We start from the raw sequence: 24,744 nt of genomic DNA, 5'->3' as shown, positions 1-24,744 counted from the left end.
TCGGCGATCTCACCCCATATATTTTGATAAATTCGAGGTGAAGGTTTCCCACGCCCACCGAGTTTCGACCTCATTGACTAAGGCCTCATTAGCCTCGTCTGAGAAGGCTTTAGCCCTCCTTCTCTCTGCAACCTCCTGCAGATACTCTCCCGAATCCTCCTGGGATATTTTCATCATTTTAGATTCAGCACTCCTTCAAAATCCACCCTCATTGAAAAGCTTCCTTTCCTCTCTCCCTCCCTTTGTCTTCTGAGCATGCGCAGATGACCCCTGACCTCCCGAATCGTGGGAAAAGTTATTTGCCTGAAAATAAACCGCGCATGCGCAGAATGGTCGTTGCTATGGACGCCGGCCTTACACAACTGAATACATTGCTAAGGCTATTGCCCAAAATAAAAAGCTGAAACTAGCGGTGTTTAAAATGGGCGATATTCCAGCGATCCTGAAAAATAAAAAATCACCTAAAGCCGGAAATATTGACCATTTTTGGGTGATTGCAATCATAGTGGAAAATCTAGCCCCAAAATATATATTTTTTGATGGCTTGCAACTTGCTCTGCCATCTTCATGATTTGTGTATGTGAACCCATAGGCCATGAAATGGATTTGGTTTGGAAGGGGGAGAAGAGAGCACTGCCCTCAGAAGATAAATCATGCACCTTAACTGCGAATATTTATAATCATGTATTTGACTGCTTTTACCCCTACAAAAATGACTGAGGGTTGGGGATATCTGCAGCTTCATTTATAACGAACCTTGTACCACTCGACCTTCAGTCTAAATCTTTGTCTCCACTTATCATACAGTTTATATTCAGGGTCGCCTTTGAGCAGGCAGTATTCTTGGGGGCTATTATGAAGTTAATGGGTCAACTTTTGCTTGTTTTCCAAGTTGGTATGCAGCTAGGACTAATTGAGGTAGACGAGCACAGTTTGTCTACCCATGTCTCACTTATGTATAGTGCATGATGACGAGAAATAAGAGAATGGAAGATGTTGCAGCTTTGCATGTAGAATGGTTGGTGTAAGGGGATAAAAAAATGGTCACTAGCGTGGAGACAGACCGATGGTCAAGAATGGAGATACTGAAGGTAGTGAATTGATCTGACATGTAAAATGGTCCAGATTAAGAGGGTTTATCAGAATTAGGGGGGGTCTGAGGAATCAGGAGTTCTTCTGTTTTACGGTATGGATTGTAATATTGACCGATTATTTATACATAACCCGCTTATATATGTAAAGCACACTCATACACTCGCTTACATTGGGCTAGTAAGAGGGGAATAGCGAAGCCTGATAGGTAATGAACCATCCATTGTGTTAACCTTAATGCAGATTTACATTCTGAATGAGCACACCCACCAAGGGTAAGTGCAGAGTCAATAGTCTGGAACATAGATTGTAAACAGCATCTGAATCTCATGAGAAACTAGGACATTATGACTGAAGTTCTCTTGGGAACAGGCTAAGAAAGCAGGTGTTTTGGGAACAAGATATCAAACCCTGGGAAGCAAGGTTACTTTGCACGTCATGAGAAACTGAGGCAAAGTGACACCATTGAATAACACATTCCAGAAGGGGGACATGTGATGAGAGATGGACAGGTAGGGAAGAACCACTCACAGCCAGTCTGATAAGAGTCAACAAATCAATATAACTTCGCTGATAGCAGTCGACCAATCGATGGTTTTGTACGAGGGTCGCACCCCTAAGAATATGTATAACTGCCATTACACACTGTTGGGCTGGGAAGTGATCATCGGAACATTTCCCAAGCGTGTTTGAATAAAACCCGGTTGAACCGAAGTTTTTTCTGAGTGAATCCGTGGTCGCTATTAAGAGGGCAGGTGCCGACTCCTTATATCAGGGAGTCCATCTCGAGGAAGACTAGTCTCCCTTCTACCCCAACAGTTGGTATACAACATTTTCCTTATCCTTGAATTTTGTTCAGTAAATGATCAGGCTGAAAAATTTCCATTATTTATAAATGGGTCATATTTGGTTCTGTTCTGCTAATATCTTAATCTGTGGTTTACAATTTTCCTGGTATCTTGTGTTGTAAATATGGAGCCTTCATACATCATGCATTTACAAAATATAAAGTTATGATTGGGATTAAAATATGAGGAATTCATGGACATTTTTCCACTGCATTTGATCCAAGCTGCTTCCTCTCTATTTTCAATGTTAACCTGTACCTTTTTACAACAACTTGCATTTATATAGGCAAGTTATGACAAAGAGTCATCGACCTGAAAAGTTAACTCTCTTTCTCTCCACAGATGCTGCCTGACTTGCTGAGATTTCCAGCATTTTCTGTTATTTCAGATTCCAGCATCTGCAGTATTTTGCTTTTATATTAATGTTTAATTCACTGCCATTTCTCTTCTAGAAATGCCCACCTTGAAGAAGTTCTGCTCTTCCCTCAGACGGGATTTCCGTTTGTCTCTTTTACCTTGTTCATCTTCATTGCTTTCTGTTTCTCTTCTCGTGTTAGATCAAGTATCTGCCAAGACTCGCTTTCACAGCCACATCTCTTTCCTCAGTAACTGTCTCCGTCTCCGGCTTAATCCATGTGGATTCCAACTGACATTCCACCCAGCATGTTTTGGATCCACCCAGGATTACAGATATCTCCCAGCAGTTCTGACGAAGGGTCACAGACCCGAATCATTGACACTGTTTCTCTCCACAGATGCTGCCTGACCTGCTGAGAATTCCAGCATTTTCTGTTTTTATTGCATTTATATAGCTCCTTTAACGTAGTAAAACATTTCAAGTCGCTTCACAGGAGCGATATCTAACACAATTTGACAGTGAGCCACGACTAGGGCAGGTAAAGTCTGTCCTGGGGACAAAATAATGTGCATGATATCAGGCCATTATATGAGAAACATCAGACACTATAGCTATGTGGAGAAGCTGGGATTGTTTACCTTGGAGCAGATAAGGGGAGGTTTAATAGAGGTGTTTAAAATTCTGACGGGTTTTGATATAATAAATAAGAATAAATAAGCTGTTTCCAGTGGCAGAATGGTTGATAACCAGAGGACACAGATTTAAGCTGATCGGCAAAAGAACCAGGATGAGGAGAACGGTTTTTTACATAGTGTGTTGTTGTGATCTGGAATGCACTGCCTGAAAGGATGTTGGAAGCAGATTCAATAGCAATTTTCAAAAGGGAATTGGATACATACAAAGTATTTACAGCACAGAAACAGGCCATTCATTCCATGCCGGTGTTTATGCTCCACACGAACTTGCTCCCACCCCTCTTATTGCCCCATGAACATAGTCTTCTATTCATTTCTCCCTCATGTGTTTAGCTGATTTCCCCTTAAATGCATCTATGCTAGCGAGTTCCACATTCTCACCAGTTTCTGGACAAAGAAGTTTCTCCTGAATTCCCTATTGGATTTATTAGTGACAGTCTTACATTTATGGCCCCTGGTTCTGGTCTCACCCAGTGCCTCAGTATCGTTTTTATAACATGGAGACCAAAGCTGGTCACAGTATTCTAAATGTGGTCAAACCAAGGTTCTATACATGTTTAACATAACTTCACTGCTTTTGAATTTTATCCCTCTAGAAATGAACCCCAACAATGTCCCCTCTAATTTGTATTTTAGGTGCGCAATCCCTTTAAATTTGCTGCCTGGTGCCACATGCGCGGTATCTTTCCTTTGTTACCGGTGGTGAGCGGCCTGCGCAGGACCGTGTAGAGAGGGCTTTAAACTAATTAGTGGGGGGGAGGATTCAGCTGAGCGAAAATTTAAACATCAAATAACAAGGAGAAGGGAGTAGATAAGGGTAGCACAGGGGGAAATAAAAACCAGAGTGTGCCAGGAAGGGACAGAGTGTATAAGTATAAAGGTGAATCAGAAAGTGGGGTCAAAGCAGGAAAAACATGTTTAAAAACAAATTTAAAAGCTCTTTATCTGAATGAATGTAGCATTCATAACAAAATAGATGAGTTGATGGCACAAATAGATACAAATGTGTATGATCTGATAGCCATTACAGAGACGTGGTTGCAAGGTGACCAGGACTGGGAACTAAATATTCTGGGGTATTTGACAATTCGGAAGGACAGACAGACAGAAAGGAAAAGGAGGTGGGGTAGCATTGTTAATAAAGGATGGGATCAGTGCGTTAGTGAGCAACGATATTGGCTCAGATGTTGAATCAGTTTGGGAGAGATAAGGAATAATAAGGGGAAAAAGTTGCTGGTGGGCGTAGTCTATAGGCCCCCTAACAGAAGCTACACAGTTGGATGGAGTATAAATCAAGAAATAATGGAGGTTTGTAATAAAGGAACAGCAATAATAATGGGTGATTTTAACTTTCATATTGTTTGGACAAGGCAAAGGTAGAGTTCATAAGAACATCAGGAATAGGAGCAGGAGTAGACCATATGACCCCTCGAGCCTGCTCCGCCATTTAATACGATCATGGCTGATCCGATCATGGACTCAGGCCCACTCTCCACAACCCCTTAATCTCTTATCGGTTCATAATGTATCCGGGATAGTTTCTTTGAATAGTACATTGTGGAACCAACCAGGGAGCTGGCTATCTTGGATCTGGCACTGTGTACTTTGGCAGAAAAATCAAAGAGAAAGTTATTATTTAAATGGAGACAGATTGCAAAATGCTGCAGTACAGCGGGACCTGGGGGTATTGTGCATGAAACACAAAAGGTTAGTATGCAGGTACCGCAAGTGATCAGGAAGGCCAATGGAATCTTGGCCTTTATTGCAAAGGGGATGGAGTATAAAAGCAGGGAAGTCTTACTACAGTTATACAAGGTATTGGTGAAGCCACACCTGGAATACTATGTGCAGTTTGGTTTCCATATTTACAAAAGGATATACTTGCTTTGGAGGCAGTTCAGAGAAGGTTCACTAGGTTGATTCCAGAGATGAGGGGGTTGACTTAAGAGGACAGGTTGGGCCTCTACTCATTGGAATTCAGACGATTGAGAGGTGATCTTATTGAAACGTATAAGATTATGAGGGGGCTTGACAAGGTGGATGCAGAGAGAATGTTTCAACTGATAGGGGAGACTAGAACTATGGGGCGTAATCTTAGAATAAGGGGCCCATTTAAAACTGAGATGAGGAGAAATTTATTTTCTCAGAGGGTTGTAGATCTGTGGAATTTGCTGCCTCAGAGAGCTGTGGAAGTTAGGACATTGAATAAATGTAAGACAGAGACAGACAGTTTCTTAACCGATAAGGGGTTATGGGTTATGGATAGGAAAGTGGACCTGAGTCCATGATCAGATCAGCCAAGATTGTATTAAATGGTGGAGCAGGCTCGACTGGCCATATGGCCTACTCCTGCTCCTATTTCTTATGTTCTTATGTACTTATGTGTAATGAGACAGGATTAATAATTGATCTCATAGTAAAGGATCCTCTCGGAATAAGTGACCATAACCTGGTTGAATTTCAAATTTAGTTGGAGGGTGAGAAAGTTAGTTCTCAATCCAGGGTCCTAAGCTTAAATAAAGGAGACTACAGAGTTGCCTAAAGTGTACTGGGAAAATAGATTAAAGTATGGGACGGTTGATGAGCAGTGCCATACATTTAAAGAGATATTCCATAACAGCTGTTTACACTGTACATTAATGATTTAGATGAGGGGATTAAATGTAGTATCTCCAAATTTGCGGATGACACTAAGTTGGGTGGCAGTGTGAGCTGCGAGGAGGATGCTGTGAGGCTGCAGAGCGACTTGGATAGGTTAGGTGAGTGGGCAAATGCATGGCAGATGAAGTATAATGTGGATAAATGTGAGGTTATCCACTTTGGTGGTAAAAACAGAGAGACAGACTATTATCTGAATGGTGACAGATTAGGAAAAGGGGAGGTGCAAAGAGACCTGGGTGTCATGGTACATCAGTCATTGAAGGTTGGCATGCAGGTGCAGCAGGCGGTTAAGAAAGCAAATGGCATGTTGGCCTTCATAGCAAGGGGATTTGAGTACAGGGGCAGGGAGGTGTTGCTACAGTTGTACAGGGCATTGGTGAGGCCACACCTGGAGTATTGTGTACAGTTTTGGTCTCCTAACCTGAGGAAGGACATTCTTGCTATTGAGGGAGTGCAGCGAAGGTTCACCAGACTGATTCCCGGGATGGCGGGACTGACCTATCAAGAAAGACTGGATCAACTGGGCTTGTATTCACTGGAGTTCAGAAGAATGAGAGGGGACCTCATAGAAACATATAAAATTCTGACGGGGTTAGACAGGTTAGATGCAGGAAGAATGTTCCCAATGTTGGGGAAGTCCAGAACCAGGGGTCACAGTCTAAGGATAAGGGGTAAGCCATTTAGGACCGAGATGCGGAGGAACTTCTTCACCCAGAGAGTGGTGAACCTGTGGAATTCTCTACCACAGAAAGTTGTTGAGGCCAATTCACTAAATACATTCAAAAAGGAGTTAGATGAGGTCCTTACTGCTAGGGGGATCAAGGGGTATGGCGAGAAAGCAGGAATGGGGTACTGAGTTGAATGTTCAGCCATGAACTCATTGAATGGCGGTGCAGGCTAGAAGGGCCGAATGGCCTACTCCTGCACCTATTTTCTATGTTTCTATGTTTCTATAACTCGCAACAAAAATATATCCCAATGAGAAGGAAAGACTGTAAGCGAAGGGATAACCATCCGTGGCTAACTAAGGAAATAAGGGAGGGCATCAAATTGAAAACAATGGCCTACAATGTGGCCAAGACTAATGGGAGGCCAGAGGATTGGAACAATTTTAAATGCCAGCAAAGAACGACTAAAAAAAAATGATAGAGGGAAGATAGACTATGAGAATAAACTAGCATGGAATATAAAAACAGTAAGAGTTTCTACAGTACATAAAAAGGAAAAGAATGGCTAAAGTAAATGTTGCTCCCCTGGAGGATGAGACTGGGGAATTAGTAATGGAGAACAGGGAAATGGCAGAGATGTTGAACAAATATTTTGTATCGGTCTTCACGGTAGTAGACGCTAAAAACACCCCAATAGTGGATAATCAAGAGGTTACAGGGAGGGAGAAACTTAATACAATCACGATCACTAATGAAGTAGTATGCTGTAAAATAATGGGACTAAAGGTGGACAAGTCCCCTGGACCTGATGCCTTACATCCTAGGGTCTTAAAAGAGGTGGCTGCAGAGATAGTGGATGCATTGGTTGTAATCTACCAAAATTCCCAGGATTCTGGGGCGGTCCCAGCGGATTGGAAAATCGCAAATGTAATGCCCCTATTTAAAAAAAGGAGGCAGACAAAAAGCAGAAAACTATAGACCAGTTAGCCTAACATCTGTCATTGGGAAAAGACTAAGAGTCTATTATTAAGGAAGCAGTAGCGGGACATTTGGAAAAACATAATTCAATCAAGCAGAGCCTGCATGGTTTTATGAAAGGGAAATCATCTTTGACAAATTTGCTGGAGTTCTTTGAGGATGTAACGAGCAGGATGGATAAGGGGGGAGCTAGTGGATGTGATGTATTTGGATTTCCAGAAGGCATTCGATAAGGTGCCACATAAAAGGTTACTGCACAAGCTAAAAGTTCACTGGGTAGGAGGTAATATATTAGTATGGATAGAAGATTGGCTAATTAACAGGAAACAGAGAGTTGGGATAAATGGATAATTTTCCGGTTGGCAAACAGTAACTAGTGGGGTGCCGCAGGGATCGGTGCTGGGGCCTCAACTATTTACAATCTATATTAATGACTTGGAAGAAGGGACTGAGTGTAATGTAGCCAAGTTTGCTGATGATACAAAGATGGTGGGAAAGCAAACTATGAGGAGGACACACAAAATCTGCAGAGTGATATAGACAGGCTAAGTGAGTGGACAAAAATCTGGTAGATGGAGTTTAATGTGGGAAAATGTGAGGTTATCCATTTTGGCAGTAAAAATAGAAAAGCAAATTACAATTTAAATGGAGAAAAATTGCATAGTGCTGCAGTACAGAGGGACCTGGAGGTCCTTGTGCATGAAAAACAAAAAGTTAGTATGCAGGTACAGCAAGTAATCAGGAAGGCAAATGGAATGTTGGCCTTTATTGCAAGGAGGATAGAGTATAAAAGCAGAGAAGGCCTGCTACAACTGTACAGGGTATTGGTAAGGCCACACCTGGAGTACTGCGTACAGTTTTGGTCTCTGTATTTAAGGAAGGATATACTTGCATTGGAGGCTGTTCAGAGAAGGTTCACAAGGTTGATTCCGGAGATGAGGTGGTTGACTTATGAAGATAGGTTGAGTAGGTTGGGCCCAAACACATTGGAGTTCAGAAAAATGAGAGATGATCTTATCGAAACATACAAGATAATGAGGGACTCCACAAGGTAGACGCAGAAAGGATATTTCCACTCATAGGGGAAACTAAAACTAAGGGACATAGTCTCAGAATAAAGGGCCGCCCATTTAAAACTGAGATGAGAAAGAATTTCTTCTGAGGATTGTAAATCTGTGGATTTCTCTGCCCCAGAGAGCTGTGGAGCCTGGGTCATTGAATATATTTAAGGCGGAGATAGACAGATTTTTGAGCAATAAGGGAGTCAAGGGTTATGGGGAGCAGGCAGGGATGTGGAGCTGAGTCCATGATCAGATCAACCATGATCTTATTGAATGGCGGAGCAGGCTCGAGGGGCCAAATGGCCTACTCCTGCTCCTATTCCTTATGTTCTTATGACTGTGCGGGGGATAGTTGAACCCCAGTGCGTTGTTTGCTTTTTTTAATGGCCTTTTTAACTTGTGTCACTACTTTTAGTGATTGGTGTATCTGTACCCCCAGATCCCTCTGTTCCTGGACCCCATTTGGACACTTAGCGCCCAAATTTACCCATGAGTTGCACCGTTTTTTTTGGTGTAACTTGATTTTTCTGGTGTATCTTTTTAGTTGTAAATATGGCCATTTAATTTGCGCCACTAAGTGAGTTAATTAGGTTTTTGTAAGGTCAGTTTTTTTTTCAAAAGGGGACGTTCCCAGCCACTTACACCATTTATGCCAATTTGGCCAGAAAAAAGTTGTACTAGACTAACTTAGGGCAGCGTATGTGTCATTTTGCCCGCACAGAAAGAGCTTACTTACAGTTAAGGAATCAGCGCAAGTAACTACATTTAAAGCACCACCAAGCACCAAACAAAGCACAAAGTAATAATAAATTAATTAACAAATAAAATAGAAGGAACCCTGCACCTAAAGCACCAAAAATCAATCAGTAAATAAAAAATTGAACTCCTACCTTAGGGAACGCAGCGGGCCGGCGATGAGGGAGCCCATTCGGCCAGGGCTAGGGACGGCGTGCTTCGGCCCCTCCCACACAGCCTGCAGCGTGCGTTTACAGAAACGGCTTGCCAGGAGCTACTGCACATGCGCGCAGACTCTAGCACGCATGTGTAGAGGTCCCGGCACTGTTTTCAGCGCAGGATTTTTTTGGCGCTGCTTCTGATGTAAAATGTCGGCAGGGGCCCCGGAAGTGCGCCGAAAAAAGCGGAGGGTCAAATTTGGTCCCATAATTTGCAAGGATATATGTGGCCTCCTTATTCTTTCTATCAAAATATACTACCTCGAGCTTATCTATATTGAAGCTCGTTTGCCAATCGAACGCCCATTCTGCAAGTTTATTCATGTCTTCCTGTACTTCGTGTTGCAGTCCTCCTCTGTACTAATTCCCCCCCCAATTTGGTGTCATCCGCAAATTTTGATATTGTAAGTATGATTCCTGATTCCAAATAGCTTATGTAAATGTTGAACAGTGGTCCCAGCACTGATCCTTGTGGAACACCACTTCCCACCATTTGCCAATCTGAAAAACTACTTTTAACCCCTTCCTTCTCCCTGCTTTCTGATTTGTAGTCAGCTTGCTATCCATTCTGGTACTTGTCCCCTAACTCCACATGTTCTGACCTTAGTCATTATGCATGAAAAGGAATTATCTGCGAGCTATGGGGAAAGAACAGGGGTGGGACTAATTGGATAGCTCTACCAAAGATCTGACTTGGTTCCTGTGCTGTAAGATTCTGTCATTCTATGATTATTCTCCAACTTGAAACCTCTATGTAAACTAACCCAAAAATAATGGCTTGTTGTAACTTTTGTTTTAAATGTGGCTTTATAATGGTATTGTTGGGTTGTATATTATATTTTATAATTTTATTACCGAGATATCTTCACTGCTTTCTTCCCTCAGCCTCTGCACCGAGCATCTTCTCATCCTCGGTGATTTCAACCTCCGTCTCAATTCATCATTCTCTCTTTTCTCTGACTTCACTAGCCTCCTATCCTCCCTTAATCTCTCCCTCCATGTAAACTCCCCAACCTATATTCACTGCCACCCCCTTGACCTTGCCATCTCTCGTGGCCATGCTACTCCCATCGTGTCAATTGCAGATAAGGCCATCTCTGACCACTTCTTCGTATCCCTCTCCACCCCCCCACCCCCAACCCTCCTTCCTTCTGTATTCGCCCTTAGAAAAAACTCTCTCCTAACTCTCTTACAACTGCACTTACAAAATCCCAACTGTCCAGCCTGTCGCCCTCAATTCACCATGACATTTCTGCAGCTTCCGATCTGCTCAATCATTCCCTCACTGGCACCTTATTAAAACAATGCCGTAGTCCCTATTAAAACAATTATTCTCTCACCCTGGCCTTTCCCTCTGGTACGGCCTTCATCTTCGCTCCCTTAAGTCCAAAGGATGCATACTTGAACGGATATGGCGGACAACTGGTCTCGCTATTCACCGCCAGATCTGGCGTACCACATAAAGCGTTAGCGGGTCCTGCTCTCGTCTGCCAAAATTGCAAATTATTCCAGAATCATTCTGGACTGCAAAGATAAACCCCAGCTTCTATTCTCCATAGCTAACCGTCGTCTTAAAACTCTCTCCGCTGACTCCCCTGACCCTCATCTCCGACGACAAGTATGAGGAGCTCATGAACTTCTTTGTCTCTAAGATTGAGAACATCCGTTCAGCTGCCTCATGCCACTTCCCTTCCTTCCTCTAGCCCACAGGGCCAAACATCCTTCTGTCCTAGCCCTGAAGTCACATCTTTCTCCAATTTCTTTCTGATTTCCCTGCGCTCATCTTGTCCATGAGACCAACTTCTTGCTCCCTCAGCCCTATTCCCACTGTTGTCCAGCTGGGTGGGACAGCACTCATGATAGTTCCATTCTTATCTATCCAATCGTCGCCAGAAAATTGCCTGCAATGGCTTCTCTACCCGCTCCAGCATCATTACCTCTGGTGTCCCTCAAGGATTATATCCTTCGCCCTCTCCTATTTCTCATCTACATGCTGGCACTTGGCAACATCATCTGAAAACACAGCGTCAGTTTCCATATTTACGCTGACGACACTTGCGCTACCTCACTACCACTTCTCTCTACCCCTCCACAGTCTCTAAATTGTCAGACTGCTTTTCCGACATCCAGTTCTGGATCAGCAGAAATTTTCTCCAATTAAATATTGGGAAGACCGAAGCCATTGTTTTTGGTCCCTGCCACAAACTCTGTTCCCTAGCCACTGATTCCATCACTCTCTGTAACATGTGTCTGAGGCTGAACCAGACTGTTCACAACCTTGGTGTCATTTTTGACCCTGAAATAAGCTTCCGACACACATCTGTGGCATAACTAAGACCGCATATTTCCAACTCTGTAACACCGCCCATTTCTGTCTTTGCCTCAGCTCATCCACTGTTGAAACCCTCATCCATGCCTTTGTTGCCTCTGGACTTGACTATTCCATCGCACTCTCTGCTGGCCTCCCACATTCTACCTTACGTAAACTTGAGGTCATCCAAAACTTGGCAGCCTATGTCCTAACTCGCACTAAGTCCCATCACCTTTGTACTTGCTGACCTAAATTGGCTCCTGGTTAAGCAACGCCTCAGTTTCAAAATTCTCATCCTTGTTTTCAAATCCCTCCAGGGCCTCGCTCCTCCTTATCTCTAATCTCCTCCAGCCCCAAGAAGTCTGCACTCCTCTAATTCTGTTCTCTTAAGCATCCATGATTTTAATCGCTCAACCATTGGTGACCGTGCCTTCTGTTGCCTAGGCCCTAAGCTCTGGAATTCCCTGCCTAAACCTCTCCACCTTGCTACCACTCTTTCCTCCTTTAAGATGCTCCTTTTAAACCTACTTCTTTGATCAAGCTTTTGGTCATCTGCCCTAATTTCTCCTTATGTGGCTTGGTGCCAAATATTTTGTCGTCTTGTACTCCTGTGAAGCGCCTTGAGACGTTTTACTACGTTAAAGGAGCTATATAAATACAAGTTGTTGTATACTAAATTCTCTAATTGCCTTTAATGATTTGATGTATTTCAGAGTGGTGAACGTGCTCGGAGAAGTGTGTTGCTTAATAATGATGAGGTGATGACATTTTACTATCAGGATGTAAAAACACTAAATGACGTGTTTGAAAGGGGTTTAATTGTATCTGGTAAGTATTGCCTAATAAGCTTTGATGGTTAAAAGTGTAGAGATATATCTATAGCAAAATTCAAATTATCAATAGTAATTTCCATCATGTCCAGTTTTACAATTGGAGGCATGTGGTGTAGGTGAAGCCTTTCTCCAAGGGCGATCGGAAAAGATCATGGCTAATCAGCTGTACCTGCAAGTAGCTGGCTACAGTACACCACTAACTGAGCCCTGGGAGGAGGATGTTTGCCTGTCTTGATGGTGAGAATTATGAAGGAACCTGTAGTGAACAATACATTTTTTGAAGTGTGGAAGGGCCAATTTATTTATTTATTTTTTTTTTGCAACTAAAATTTGAGATGAAGCTCTCAAATCTACCCTGTTCCAATCTGGTGCCCTTGCTTTTGCACTAAATGTTCCCCATTCTATTTTGACCATAAAACATTATGTTATGGTCACTATTCGATTACCTGATAAATTTCATTGCTCGTAACTAGATCTAGCAATGCTTATTTATCCCCTTCTAGGCATGCAAACATAGTGCTTGAATAAGAGTTGTATACACATTTTGATTTTTTTCTCCAATGTTTACTCCCTTCTCAAGCAATGAGTTGGTAATTAAAATCTCTGCAATTGGTCTCTCCAAATAATTGAAGTCCCACTCATCCCTGGTGCCATTCTAGTAAATCTCTTCTTTACCCTCTCTAAGCTCTTGACATCCTTCCTAATGTGCGGTGCCCAGATACAATACTCCAGCTGAGGCTTAACCAGTGATTTTATAAAGATTTACAGCAATAACAACAATTTTTATTTATATAGCACCTTTAACATAGTAAAATGTCCCAAGGCGCTTAGCATAACTTCCTGGCTTTTTTGTACTCCATGCCTCCATTAATAAAGCCAAGAGTCTTTTTTTAAACCGCCTTCTCAATGTGTCCTGCCACATTGTCCTAGGGGGAGTGTTTGCTAGTGCTGTTGGGGAGGAGTTAAACTAATATGGCAGGGGGATGGGAACCAATGCAGGGAGACAGAGGGAAACAAAAAGGAGGCAAAAGCAAAAGACAGAAAGGAGATGAGGAAAAGTGGAGGGCAGAGAAACCCAAGGCAAAGAACAAAAAGGGCCACTGTACAGCAAAATTCTAAAAGGACAAAGGGTGTTAAAAAAAACAAGCCTGAAGGCTTTGTGTCTTAATGCAAGGAGTATCCGCAATAAGGTGGATGAATTAACTGTGCAAATAGATGTTAGCAAATATGATGTGATTGGGATTACGGAGACGTGGCTCCAGGATGATCAGGGCTGGGAACTCAACATCCAGGGGTATTCAACATTCAGGAAGGATAGAATAAAAGGAAAAGGAGGTGGGGTAGCATTGCTGGTTAAGGAGGAAATTAAGGCAATAGTTCGGAAGGACATTAGCTTGGATGATGTGGAATCTATATGGGTAGAGCTGCAGAACACCAAAGGGCAAAAAACGTTAGTGGGAGTTGTGTACAGACCTCCAAACAGTAGTAGTGATGTGGGGGAGGGCATCAAACATGAAATTAGGAGTGCATGTAATAAAGGTGCAGCAGTTATAATGGAAAACTTTAATATGCACATAGATTGGGTTAACCAAACTGGAAGCAATACGGTGGAGGAGGAATTCCTGGAGTGCATAAAGGATGGTTTTTTAGACCAATATGTCGAGGAACCAACTAGGGGGGAGGCCATCTTAGACTGGGTGTTGTGTAATGAGAGAGGATTAATTAGCAATCTCGTTGTGCGAGGCCCCTTGGGGAAGAGTGACCATAATATGGTGGAATTTTGCATTAGGTTGGAGAATGAAACAGTTAATTCAGAGACCATGGTCCAGAACTTAAAGAAGGCTAACTTTGAAGGTATGAGGCGTGAATTGGCTAGGATAGATTGGCGAATGATACTTAAGGGGTTGACTGTGGATGGGCAATGGCAGACATTTAGAGACCGCATGGATGAACTACAACAATTGTACATTCCTGTCTGGCGTAAAAATAAAAAAGGGAAGGTGGTTCAACCGTGGCTATCAAGGGAAATCAGGGATAGTATTAAAGCCAAGGAAGTGGCATACAAATTGGCCAGAAATAGCAGCGAACCCGGGGACTGGGAGAAATTTAGAACTCAGCAGAGGAGGACAAAGGGTTTGATTAGGGCAGGGAAAATGAAGTATGAGAAGAAGCTTGCAGGGAACATTAAGACAGATTGCAAAAGTTTCTATAGATATGTAAAGAGAAAAAGGTTAGTAAAGACAAATGTAGGTCCCCTGCAGTCAGAATCAGGGGAAGTCATAACGGGGAACAAAGAAATGGCGGACCAATTGAACAAGTACTTTGGTTCGGTATTCACAAAGGAGGACACAAACAACCTTCCGGATATAAAAGGGGTCAGAGGGTCTAGTAAGGAGGAGGAACTGAGGGAAATCCTTATTAATCGGGAAATTGTGTTGGGGAAATTGATGGGATTGAAGGCCGATAAATCCCCAGGGCCTGATGGACTGCATCCCAGAGTACTTAAGGAGGTGGCCTTGGAAATAGTGGATGCATTGACAGTAATTTTCCAACATTCCATTGACTCTGGATCAGTTCCTATGGAGTGGAGGGTAGCCAATGTAACCCCACTTTTTAAAAAAGGAGGGAGAGAGATAACAGGGAATTATAGACCGGTCAGCCTGACATCGGTAGTGGGTAAAATGATGGAATCAATTATTAAGGATGTCATAGCAGTGCATTTGGAATGAGGTGACATGATAGGTCCAAGTCAGCATGGATTTGTGAAAGGGAAATCATGCTTGACAAATCTTCTGGAATTTTTTGAGGATGTTTCCAGTCGAGTGGACAAGGGAGAACCAGTTGATGTGGTATATTTGGACATTCAGAAGGCTTTCGACAAGGTCCCACACAAGAGATTAATGTGCAAAGTTAAAGCACATGGGATTGGGGGTAGTGTGCTGACATGGATTGAGAACTGGTTGTCAGACAGGAAGCAAAGAGTAGGAGTAAATGGGGACTTTTCAGAATGGCAGGCAGTGACTAGTGGGATACCGCAAGGTTCTGTGCTGGGGCCCCAGCTGTTTACACTGTACATTAATGATTTAGACGAGGGGATTAAATGTAGTATCTCCAAATTTGCGGATGACACGAAGTTGGGTGGCAGTGTGAGCTGCGATGAGGATGCTATGAGGCTGCAGAGTGACTTGGATAGGTTAGGTGAGTGGGCAAATGCATGGCAGATGAAGTATAATGTGGATAAATGTGAGGTTATCCACTTTGGTGGTAAAAACAGAGAGACAGACTATTATCTGAAGATGACAGATTAGGAAAAGGGGAGGTGCAAAGAGACCTGGGTGTCATGGTACATCAGTCATTGAAGGTTGGCATGCAGGTACAGCAGGCGGTTAAGAAAGCAAATGGCATGTTGGCCTTCATAGCGAGGGGATTTGAGTACAGGGGCAGGGAGGTGTTGCTACAGTTGTACAGGGCCTTGGTGAGGCCACACCTGGAGTATTGTGTACAGTTTTGGTCTCCTAACCTGAGGAAAGACATTCTTGCTATTGAAGGAGTGCAACGAAGGTTCACCAGACTGATTCCCGGGATGGCGGGACTGACCTATCAAGAAAGACTGGATCAACTGGGCTTGTATTCACTGGAGTTCAGAAGAATGAGAGGGGACCTCATAGAAACGTTTAAAATTCTGACGGGGTTAGACAGGTTAGATGCAGGAAAAATGTTCCCAATGTTGGGGAAGTCCAGAACCAGGGGTCACAGTCTAAGGATAAGGGGTAAGCCATTTTAGGACCGAGATGAGGAGGAATTTCTTCGCCCAGAGAGTGGTGAACCTGTGGAATTCTCTACCACAGACAGTTGTTGAGGCCAATTCACTAAATATATTCAAAAAGGAGTTAGATGAAGTCCTTACTACTAGGGGGATCAAGGGGTATGGCGAGAAAGCAGGAATGGGGTACTGAAGTTGCATGTTCAGCCATGAACTCATTGAATGGCGGTGCAGGCTGGAAGGGCCGAATGGCCTACTCCTGCACCTATTTTCTATGTTCACAGATTTGTGTCTGTACACTCCCAGGGGTCTCTGTTCGTGCACCCCCTTTAAAATGGTATAATTTAGTTTATACTGCGCCTCCTCATTTTCCTACCAAAATCTTCACACTTCTGCGTTAAATTTAATCTGCCATGTATCTGCCTGTTTCTCCAGTCTGTCGATGTCCTCCTGAAGTTTGCTGCAATCCTCCTCATTATTTATTACATTTGAGTTTCGTGTCACCTGCAAACTTTGAAATTATGCCCTGTGTGTACCCAAGTCCAGGTCATTAATATATATGAAAAAGAGAAGAGGTCACAATACCAAAATGTTCTGAATGACTTATCCGCACTCACGATTGAATCCCCAGTCTAGTCAAATTTCTGTTCTGTCAATACTATTTTTGATTCGTCCCCCATCCGCCACTCTCTCACAGCTCACTCTGGGGTGCTATTCGTGTGAAGAACGTGATGTTGAATTTCTGCAAGAACTTGGTTTGGTGGCAGTTGGAGTATTATGTACAGTTTTGGGCACATCATTATAGGAAAGATATACAAGTAACAGGAATAATTAGATTCACTAGAATGTTACCAGAGATGAGAGAACGTTCTGAAGAGAACTGTTAGTGATTTTTTATTTACTTGAGCAGAGAAGGTTAAAGGACTCTTCAAGATTGCGAATGATGAGGTAAATAGTGATGGTCTCCACTAGTAGTCAGAGAGCACAAATTTACAGTAATCACAAAGAACTAAAAAGGAGATTAGCAAGTGTGTCTTTACAGAGCGGGTTGTTGGAATGTGGAATTCTCTCCCACAAACTGTCATTGCAGCAGAGCTCAAATTTTTTTTGAAAGAGAATTAGGGTTGTTTCTTGATTAAAAAATGTATATTAAAAGGTACGAGGAACAAGCGGTAGGATGGATTAGACTAGATGTGGGAGGAGCTGAGGATGGAAACTTGATGGACTGAATGTCCTTTTTCTGTATTGTAATGTTCTATGATTCCGTATTATTCATCTCACCACTTTGATTCCAATGGTGCAGATTTGCCATGCTGATGAGAAGATGGAGATAATCCATGAAGTGGCTTCAGCCACAGACTAGATCCTTTTGATGTCTATTTGAAGGTGTTTGTCAAATAGTGTGTGTAACAACTTGCATTTATATAGCATTTTGCAACATGTACATAAACAACTTGCATTTATATAGCGTTTTAAAATAGGAAAATGTCAGAGCGATTATCAAACACCAATTACACTCGTGCTATAACAATATAGATGGATTTTTAGTTTAGCACCTTAAAATTACTGTGGATTACCTTTAAAGAGCTTATCTCATCAAGGTGAGGAGGATCTTTTGATGCTGAGAGTTGCATTTTGCTTTTTTTTCAGATAATGGTCCCTGTTTGGGTTTCAGGAACCCAAATCAACCTTACCAGTGGCTATCCTACCAAGAAGTAAGTAACTTTGTTCTTTTTCCTGCGAGGATATTAATGGATATGTGGAAATCCAAGGTCTGAAAACTTGTGTTGGTGGGTTAAGGCTCAGGTATTGTTTGTTTCAAAAAGTTTGAGGAAATCTGAGAGTTGTGGGCCATACTTCCCATTTACGATGACACTGGAGAACTTTTTGGTGATCCTTTCGAGAAGTTATACAAGAGAAAAAGAATCCTGGTGATGGGTTATTTTAAATCATAAACACATCCTTCTTCAACGCTTCTCTTCCACTGTCCATCTCATTGGTTCCACTCTTGCCTATTCAATCATAACCAGAGCATCTCCAGAAATGGTTTCTCTACCCATCTCCACCCAATTACTTCTAGTCTCCCAAGGATCTATCTCTGGCCCCCTCCTCTTCCTAATCTATTTGCTGCCTCTTGGCAACATCATCCAAAAATAGGGAGTCAGCTTCTACGTGGACACTGACGACACCAGCTCAACCTCTCCCAACCCCGCCACTGCCTTTGTGCTGTAACACTGCTTGCCTGATATCCAGTCTTGGATTAGCTTCAATTTCCTTCAGTTAAGCATTCGGAAGATCGATTGAAACATCTCTGACCCTGCCACATGCTCCACAATTTTGTCACTGATATCATCCCCCTCCGCGACCAGTGACTCAGACTGAACCAGACTGTCTCCTTTCACCTCTAACCATTGCCTGACTCAGTTATTCTAGATTTCATCACAAGGGGTATAGAATATAAAAGCCAAGAGATAATGATGAGCCCATATAAAGCCTTAAGACCTCAGTGTGCACAATTGGGCTCTGTACTACAACAATAACGACTTGTATTCATACAAACCTTTAACATAGTAAAATGTTCCCAAGGTGCATCACAAAAGCGTCGTCATACAACCAAACCACACACAGAAATTGTGACAGGTGACCAAAAGCTTGGTCAACGAGGTAGGTTTTGAGTGTTTTAAAGGGGGTGAGAGGTGAAGAAGTTTATGGAGGGAATTCCAGAGGTTGGGTCGCAGACATCTGAAAGCACAGCCGCCAATGGTGGGGCGATGGAATTTGGGGATGCATAAAACACCAGACTTTATGGAGCGCAGAGGGTTATAAGGCTGGAGGAGATTACAGAGATGGGGAGGATATACTATATAGCTTCAGTGATTCATAAAATATTTGTGACCAGTTTTGATTTGTAATCAAAAGTCTTCAAATTGTATCCTGGGATTTGGTTAACATAGAAACATAGAAAATAGGTGCAGGAGTAGGCCATTCAGCCCTTCTAGCCTGCACCGCCATTCAGTGAGTTCATTGCTGAACATGCACTTCAGTACCCCCTTCCTGCTTTCTCGCCATATCCCTTCATCCCCCGAGTAGAAAGGACTTCTTCTAACTCCCTTTTGAATATATTTAGTGAATTGGCCTCAACAACTTTCTGTGGTAGAGAATTCCACAGGTTCACCACTCTCTGGGTGAAGAAGTTTCTCCTCATCTCATAGAAACATAGAAAATCGGTGCAGGAGCAGGCCATTCAGCCCTTCTAGCCTGCACCGCCATTCAATGAGTTCATGGCTGAACATGAAACTTCAGTACCCCCTTCCTGCTTTCTCGCCATAGCCCTTGATCCCCCGAGTAGTAAGGACTTCATCTAACTCCCTTTTGAATATATTTAGTGAATTGGCCTCAACTACATTCTGTGGTAGAGAATTCCACAGGTTCACCACTCTCTGGGTGAAGAAGTTTCTCCTCATCTCGGTCCTAAATGGCTTACCCCTTATCCTCAGACTGTGACCCCTGGTTCTGGACTTCCCCAACATTGGGAACATTCTTTCTGCATCTAACCTGTCTAAACCCGTCAGAATTTTAAACGTTTCTATGAGGTCCCCTCTCATTCTTCTGAACTCCAGTGAATACAAGCCCAATTGATCCAATCTTTCTTGATAGGTCAGTCCCGCCATCCCGGGAATCAGTCTGGTGAACCTTCGCTGCACTCCCTCAATAGCAAGAATGTCCTTCCTCAAGTTAGGAGACCAAAACTGTACACAATACTCCAGGTGTGGCCTCACCAAGGCCCTGTACAACTGTAGCAACACCTCCCTGCCCCTGTATTCAAATCCCCTCGCTATGAAGGCCAACATGCCATTTGCTTTCTTAACCGCCTGCTGTACCTGCATGCCAACCTTCAATGACTGATGTACCATGACACCCAGGTCTCGTTGCACCTTCCCTTTTCCTAATCTGTCACCATTCAGATAATAGTCTGTCTCTCTGTTTTTACCACCAAAGTGGATAACCTCACATTTATCCACATTATACTTCATCTGCCATGCATTTGCCCACTCACCTAACCTATCCAAGTCACTCTGCAGCCTAATAGCATCCTCCTCGCAGCTCACACTGCCACCCAACTTAGTATCATCCGCAAATTTGGAGATACTGCATTTAATCCCCTCGTCTAAATCATTAATGTACAATGTAAACAGCTGGGGCCCCAGCACAGAACCTTGCGGCACTCCACTAGTCACTGCCTGCCATTCTGAAAAGTACCCGTTTACTCCTACTCTTTGCTTCCTGTCTGACAACCAGTTCTCAATCCACGTCAGCACACTACCCCCAATCCCATGTGCTTTAACTTTGCACATTAATCTCTTGTGTGGGACCTTGTCGAAAGCCTTCTGAAAGTCCAAATATACCACATCAACTGGTTCTCCTTTGTCCACTTTACTGGAAACATCCTCAAAAAATTCCAGAAGATTTGTCAAGCATGATTTCCCTTTCACAAATCCATGCTGACTTGGACCTATCATGTCACCATTTTCCAGATGCACTGCTATGACATCCTTAATAATTGATTCCATCATTTTACCCACTACTGAGGTCAGGCTGACCGGTCTATAATTCCCTGTTTTCTCTCTCCCTCCTTTTTTAAAAAGTGGGGTTACATTGGCTACCCTCCACTCCATAGGAACTGATCCAGAGTCAATGGAATGTTGGAAAATGACTGTCAATGCATCCGCTATTTCCAAGGCCACCTCCTTAAGTACTCTAGGATGCAGGCCATCAGGCCCTGGGGATTTATCTGCCTTCAATCCCATCAATTTCCCCAACACAATTTCCCGACTAATAAAGATTTCCCTCAGTTCCTCTTCCTTACTAGACCCTCTGACCCCTTTTATATCCGGAAGGTTGTTTGTATCCTCCTTAGTGAATACCGAACCAAAGTACTTGTTCAATTGATCCGCCATTTCTTTGTTCCCCGTTATGACTTCCCCTGATTCTGACTGCAGGGGACCTACGTTTGTCTTCACCAACCTTTTTCTCTTTACATACCTATAGAAACTTTTGCAATCCGCCTTAATGTTCCCTGCAAGCTTCTTCTCGTACTCCATTTTCCCTGTCCTAATCAAACCCTTTGTCCTCCTCTGCTGAGTTCTAAATTTCTCCCAGTCCCCAGGTTCGCTGCTATTTCTGGCCAATTTGTATGCCACTTCCTTGGCTTTAATACTATCCCTGATTTCCCTAGATAGCCACGGTTGAGCCACCTTCCCCTTTTTATTTTTACGCCAGACAGGAATGTACAATTGTTGTACTTCATCCATGCGGTCTCTAAATGTCTGCCATTGCCCATCCACAGTCAACCCCCTAAGTATCATTCGCCAATCTATCGTAGCCAATTCTCGCCTCATACCTTCAAAGTTACCCTTCTTTAAGTTCTGGACCATGGTCTCTGAATTTACTGTTTCATTCTCCATCCTAATGCAGAATTCCACCATATTATGGTCACTCTTCCCCAAGGGGCCTCGCACAATGAGATTGCTAATTAATCCTCTCTCATTACACAACACCCAGTCCAAGATGGCCTCCCCCCTAGTTGGTTCCTCAACATATTGGTCTAGAAAACCATCCCTTATGCACTCCAGGAAATCCTCCTCCACCGTATTGCTTCCAGTTTGGCTAGCCCAATCTATGTGCATATTAAAGTCACCCATTATAACTGCTACACCTTTATTGCATGCACCCCTAATTTCCTGTTTGATGCCCTCCCCAACATCCCTATTACTGTTTGGAGGTCTGTACACAACTCCTACTAACGTTTTTTGCCCTTTGGTGTTCTGCAGCTCTACCCATATAGATTCCACATCATCCAAGCTAATGTCTTTCCTAACTATTGCATTAATCTCCTCTTTAACCAGCAATGCTACCCCACCTCCTTTTCCTTTTATTCTATCCTTCCTGAATGTTGAATACCCCTGAATGTTGAGTTCCCAGCCCTGATCATCCTGGAGCCACGTCTCCGTAATCCCAATCACATCATATTTGTTAACATCTATTTGCACAATTAATTCATCCACCTTATTGCGGATACTCCTTGCATTAAGACACAAAGCCTTCAGGCTTGTTTTATTAACACCCTTTGTCCTTTTAGAATTTTGCTGTACAGTGGCCCTTTTTGTTCTTTGCCTTGGGTTTCTCTGCCCTACACTTTTCCTCATCTCCTTTCTGTCTTTTGCTTTTGGCTCCTTTTTGTTTCCCTCTGTCTCCCTGCATTGGTTCCCATCCCCCTGCCATATTAGTTTAAATCCTCCCCAACAGCACTAGCAAACACTCCCCCGAGGACATTGGTTCCGGTCCTAAATGGCTTACCCCTTATCCTTAGACTGTGACCCCTGGTTCTGGACTTCCCCAACATTGGGAACATTCTTCCTGCATCTAACCTGTCTAATCCCGTCAGAATTTTAAACGTTTCTATGAGGTCCCCTCTCATTCTTCTGAACTCCAGTGAATACAAGCCCAGTTGATCCAGTCTTTCTTGATAGGTCAGTCCCACCATCCCGGGAATCAGTCTGGTGAATCTTCGCTGCACTCCCTCAATAGCAAGAATGTCCTTCCTCAAGTTAGGAGACCAAAACTGTACACAATACTCCAGGTGTGGCCTCACCAAGGCCCTGTACAACTGTAGCAACACCTCCCTGCCCCTGTACTCAAATCCCCTCGCTATGAAGGCCAACATGCCATTTGCTTTCTTAACCGCCTGCTGTACCTGCATGACAACCTTCAATGACTGATGTACCATGACACCCAGGTCTCGTTGCACCTCCCCTTTTCCTAATCTGTCACCATTCAGATAATAGTCTGTCTCTCTGTTTTTACCACCAAAGTGGATAACCTCACATTTATCCACATTATACTTCATCTGCCATGCATTTGCCCACTCACCTAACCTATCCAAGTCACTCTGCAGCCTCATAGCATCCTCCTCGCAGCTCACACTGCCACCCAACTTAGTGTCATCCGCAAATTTGGAGATACTACATTTAATCCCCTCGTCTAAATCATTAATGTACAGTGTAAACAGCTGGGGCCCCAGCACAGAACCTTGCGGTACCCCACTAGTCACTGCCTGCCATTCTGAAAAGTCCCCATTTACTCCTACTCTTTGCTTCCTGTCTGACGACCAGTTCTCAATCCATGTCAGCACACTACCCCCAATCCCATGTGCTTTAATTTTGCACATTAATCTCTTGTATGGGACCTTGTCGAAAGCTTTCTGAAAGTCCAAATACACCACATCAACTGGTTCTCCCTTGTCCACTCTACTGGAAACATCCTCAAAAAATTCCAGAAGATTTGTCAAGCATGATTTCCCTTTCACAAATCCATGCTGACTTGGACCTATCATATCACCTCATTCCAAATGCGCTGCTATGACATCCTTAATAATTGATTCCATCATTTTACCCACTACTGATGTCAGGCTGACCGGTCTATAATTCCCTGTTTTCTCTCTCCCTCCTTTTTTTTTAAAAAGTGGGGTTACATTGGCTACCCTCCACTCGATAGGAACTGATCCAGAGTCAATGGAATGTTGGAAAATGACTGTCAATGCATCTGCTATTTCCAAGGCCACCTCCTTAAGTACTCTGGGATGCAGTCCATCAGGCCCTGGGGATTTATCGGCCTTCAATCCCATCAATTTACCCAACACAATTTCCCGACTAATAAAGATTTCCCTCAGTTCCTCCTCCTTAATAGACCCTCTGACCCCTTTTTTATCCGGAAGGTTGTTTGTGTCCTCCTCAGTGAATACCAAACCAAAGTACTTGTTCAATTGGTCTGCCATTTCTTTGTTCCCAGTTATGACTTCCCCTGATTCTGACTGCAGGGGACCTACGTTTGTCTTTACTAACCTTTTTCTCTTTACATACCGATAGAAACTTTTGCAATCCGCCTTAATGTTCCCTGCAAGCTTCTTCTCGTACTCCATTTTCCCTGCCCTAATCAAATCCTTTGTCCTCCTCTGTTGAGTTCTAAATTTCTCCCAGTCCCCGGGTTCGCTGCTATTTCTGGCCAATTTGTATGCCACTTCCTTGGCTTTAATACTATCCCTGATTTCCCTTGATAGCCACGGTTGAGCCACCTTCCCTTTTTTATTTTTACGCCAGACAGGAATGTACAATTGTTGAGTTCATCCATGCGGTCTCTAAATGTCTGCCATTGCCCATCCACAGTCAACCCCTTAAGTATCATTCGCCAATCTATCCTAGCCAATTCACGCCTCATACCTTCAAAGTTAGCCTTCTTTAAGTTCTGGACCATGGTCTCTGAATTAACTGTTTCATTCTCCATCCTAATGCAGAATTCCACCATATTATGGTCATTCTTCCCCAAGGGGCCTCGCACAATGAGATTGCTAATTAATCCTCTCTCATTACACAACACCCAGTCTAAGATGGCCTCCCCCCTAGTTGGTTCCTCGACATATTGGTCTAGAAAACCATCCCTTATGCACTCCAGGAAATCCTCCTCCAC

General features: G+C 43.2%; 1 protein-coding gene across 9 annotated transcripts in view; it reads left to right on the top strand.

The window, feature by feature from the left end:
* LOC139263173 (long-chain-fatty-acid--CoA ligase 1-like) overlaps positions 1-24,744 on the top strand; it is a 232,975-nt gene that overhangs the window by 131,961 nt on the left and 76,270 nt on the right. For all 9 annotated transcript variants that reach the window (XM_070878863.1, XM_070878919.1, XM_070878909.1 and 6 more), the window contains 2 exons: positions 12,339-12,453; positions 17,872-17,936. In XM_070878863.1, coding sequence (XP_070734964.1) covers positions 12,339-12,453; positions 17,872-17,936 — 180 coding nt within the window. The remainder of the gene's footprint in view (positions 1-12,338; positions 12,454-17,871; positions 17,937-24,744) is intronic.

Source organism: Pristiophorus japonicus, chromosome 1 (assembly GCF_044704955.1).
Source record: "Pristiophorus japonicus isolate sPriJap1 chromosome 1, sPriJap1.hap1, whole genome shotgun sequence".
In the NCBI taxonomy this organism is placed as follows: Eukaryota; Metazoa; Chordata; class Chondrichthyes; family Pristiophoridae; genus Pristiophorus; species Pristiophorus japonicus.
This window is presented reverse-complemented; position numbering and strand designations above follow the sequence as displayed.